This window comes from Gnatocerus cornutus, chromosome 9, assembly GCF_029298725.1.
Source record: "Gnatocerus cornutus isolate USDA-ARS CGAHR chromosome 9, icGnaCorn1.1, whole genome shotgun sequence".
In the NCBI taxonomy this organism is placed as follows: domain Eukaryota; kingdom Metazoa; phylum Arthropoda; class Insecta; order Coleoptera; family Tenebrionidae; genus Gnatocerus; species Gnatocerus cornutus.
The window spans coordinates 2380463-2384068 of NC_142241.1; the positions used below are offsets into that span (position 1 = coordinate 2380463).

The 3606-nt window shown below is 31.5% G+C and overlaps 1 protein-coding gene across 1 annotated transcript; it reads right to left on the reverse strand.

Annotated features, from left to right (window-relative positions):
• Positions 1-880: 880 nt before the first annotated feature.
• Positions 881-3232, reverse strand: LOC148167745 (uncharacterized). Its single transcript, XM_088045220.1, has 2 exons — positions 3152-3232; positions 881-3093 (listed from the first exon to the last, which is right to left on the reverse strand). The coding sequence occupies exons 1-2, from the start codon at positions 3215-3217 to the stop codon at positions 1024-1026; spliced, it is 2136 nt and encodes a 711-aa protein (XP_087901346.1). The 5' UTR covers positions 3218-3232; the 3' UTR covers positions 881-1023.
• Between the last annotated feature and the right edge of the window lie 374 nt (positions 3233-3606).

Consider the following 3606-nt stretch of genomic DNA (forward strand, 5'->3'; position numbering starts at 1 on the left):
GTTGTCGGCGGTAAGACAGTAATGTACAAGTAAAATAAACTGTAGAAACCAGCACCCGATAATTTGGAAGTTAACCCCACCTGCGTTAACATCTTTCAAATCCGCCAAAGTTTTACAGCATTCCTTCACAAACATCTTTATGCTGTCTCAAGATTTCAACAAACATCCACAACTATTTTGAGAATTGATGTGAATTCAAATTGGAGCAAACGAAATAAGAATATTTCTGTATATTTGGCGTGACACTTTTAATTATGTATTATTATAATAAGTGAAATAACTGATAAATAAAATAATTGACTAGTTCTTTGAAATTTGTCAGATTAGTGACATCTGAAAACTCTAACCTTAAAAATGGCATGGTTACACTAGAAAAACAGTGGAACTAAAACGTTGGTTTCACAGTCGAAAAGTTACTAAAGTCACGTGAGTTAGTTCCGTATAATGAAAATACATACATATATCTACATATTACATGCATGTTTCATAATGTCATAGTTACTAATCAACAAACGACAGGGTTCTTGCCTAGTTACTTACTACTATGGGAGTAGAAAAAATAAATTATTATTACACCAAAGTAACGACACGAACGAAAAATTAGTTTGTTTGCTTTATAATTATATAATTTGTTTTTGTAACACAACTACTAACTAAAATTGATTTTCTTATTTTGTGATATTAAAAAGGTACAGATTTTCTTATCTTACTTTGTTGTAATTAAGAGAATTGTTTATATTTAGTTATAATTTTCATTGAACATATAAATAATAATAGTTTGGTTTTTTTTCAACTTATTTTCTTACCATATCAAATATTATGTACCAACTAACATAAAGTCGTAAGTCCCGGTTTAATGAAATATTAAAAAATACTCAAGTAGAAATGTATAATTTAATCAAAGATTAAGGGCAAAAAAATGAGATTATTTTCCATTACAATTTACAGATTCTCAAACTACCTTAAAATCAGCGAAATGCACATAAAATAAAACAGGGTACATAACTAACAGAGAGAATGATTTTAACATTCATAGCTATCCTCTACAATTGTTTCTATGTTTGGTTCATCTTGCAGTGTTTTTTTCTCAAAATTTTCTAAATACCTGATGCTAACTTTACGATCATCAGAGAGATGAAGACCAATTAAAATTTTCTTTAAACCCTTTCTTTCATTTCCTTCAAGTTCAAATGCTTCATAGTATTTTTTCCGTAGACACTGTTTTAGGGCCTTCTTTGCAGAATCTTGTTTATGCCGCTTTAGTTCAATTATAATTACTGCACATTTTGAAATAATAATTAAATCAAGCTCGGGTGAGCAATCCAACTTCCCACAACTAGAAATTAACATCCAAAGGTCACAGTGAAAGTGAAAATGAGCTTTTGGTAATTCTCGGTCGGTATACAAATTTTCCACAGATTTTTTAAACGCAACATATTTCATAGGTTCATGCTTCTCTCCACTTCCTAAAGACTTTAATGCATTCACAAATGACTCTTGTTGTTCTACAGTAAACAGGTTAGTTTTAAATTTTACCAAAGCCTCCTGAAGTTTGTCTGTAAATACTTGTTTCAATTCTAGATTCGGAATTTGTAATGTCCAATTCCCACCATTCTTGTCAACAACGTTAAAGTACCCACATTGTGTGAGAAACTGAAGAGCTAAGTCTACCTGCACTAGTTCGATACAATTCAAAATTGATTCACGTAATGATTTCAGATTATAAATATCGTTCAACTCTATAGTTTTTGCTATGATGGAAATTTTCTCATTGTCTCTAACGGCAGGAAACACCTTCTCCCGCATTTTTTCGAATTTAAATAGTTGGCAGATATATTTGGTTCCAACCGATTCAATCCAATAACTTTTTCGTACGAGATTCGGTAAATAATTGGTAATAGACACAGGATTAGAAATAGTTGTATCTTTGTCTCCCACTACAGTGTAATTGTTGTACCAAAGAGTAATTTCATCAAGAGCTTTTTCTCTTTGACTTCCTTCTTTGACACAGTTGTTAACTAAAGCGTTTACTTCTTCTCTGGTAAATCCAAAGAATTTATAATAATCATAATCCTTGTCCAAGAATGTTCTACGTTTCACATTGTTAGCTCCTAATGAAATCGTACCGCCTGATGCAGTGACAGAAAAAATTATTACTCGTTGAACAAATTGTGCTGATATCTCATCTTTACATAAAAGACGCATTAGTTCTCGTATGAAAAACATAATCTGTCGGTCTGATGAGTTTTCACTAAATAACATATTCATAAAAGGTGCGTCGAACTCGTCAATCAATATAACAATTTTCTTATGGGTTTGTTTTGTTTGATAGTGGACCGACAAAACCTCGATCAAATATTCAAAAGCCACCATTATGTATGATTGTGCTGTGTTACGATCTATTGCCTCTTTCCAATGATCATCATCATCGGCATATTTCAAATAGCACAAGAAAGGTTCAATATCCAGTTCTCCCATATTGTTACTTGACCAGCTGAATTTTTCACCATCTTCGTGAATTAAACATGTTTTATATTTTCTAAACAGCTTCATTATCATATTTCTAAGACTCTCCAAAAAGTCGCTATATGACGTTACTGATAATTGTGCAAAATCAAGAAAAATTACTGGATGCTGTCCGCAATGCTTGCGAAAAAATCTTTTACTTTCACAATCATGATTCTCTATGCATTCTTCAGTGCATTTGTAAATTCTGAGATCCTGGAAAAGTTTATATTTCTCCAACTTTTGTTGTTCACTGCTGACAATTTCAAAAAACTTCTCCAGCATTTTGCAAGCCATAGTCTTGCCAAATCTGGGCGGTGCAGTGAGAAGTATTCTATGTGCATCCTTCATAACGCATTTAATAAACATAGACTTGTCCACAAAAGTCGATGTCCAACGAAGAACTTCAAAAACCAAGTCAGGATCCTGAAAAGACATAACAAATTGTAATTTCCATGAATTCCTATTTGAACATAAAACAAATTGTACATTTGTTCGAAGCAAGTTACTTACGTCTTCACTTTCATTTGAGCCTCCGGAAGTGTCCAAAGATGTTACATCATCCAGTAAATTTAATCCAAGTAATTCCTAAAACAAAAGTGTAATACCATGTTACCGTGTGATACAATAATATGTCTGGTCTTACTTGGTCTGAATAGACAGGTTTACTTTCGACTTTTTTGCGCCTTGATGAGGATGAGGAGCCCTCCATCAGATCTACCTGAAAAAAATTTTATATTCAACGAATTTTTTTATCTGTAATCTGTATGAGTAAAAAAATATTAACAAAGTTCCGTTCAAAATGATTTAAAAAGATTCAAAATAAATTTTTTACAATAAATAAAAAAATGACCAATACTAAAGAGAACAAAATTGTAGCAGAATATTATACACCATTAAAAACAAGACAACCATCTGAACTCCAACAATTTCAATAAAGTAACTCAAATGAGAAATCGTAATTTTGCCATTGAATATCTCAATTCGACTGTAAATAAAAAACTAACAAAGACAGAATTTTGCAAATCTAAAAATATTTCTAGAAATTCCCTAAATATGGGACTAAATTCAGTTGGAATTAAGATTGCATGTAAAACGAGA

What these genes read in the sequence shown, in the direction of transcription:
- LOC148167745 (XM_088045220.1), bottom strand. Translation starts at nt 3,217, where the DNA reads ATGGAGGGCTCCTCATCCTCATCAAGGCGCAAAAAAGTCGAAAGTAAA. An exon ending in AACCTGTCTATTCAGACCAA is followed by an intron (nt 3,094 to 3,151) that starts GTAAGACCAGAC and finishes CTTTTGTTTTAG; the next exon opens with GAATTACTTGGATTAAATTT.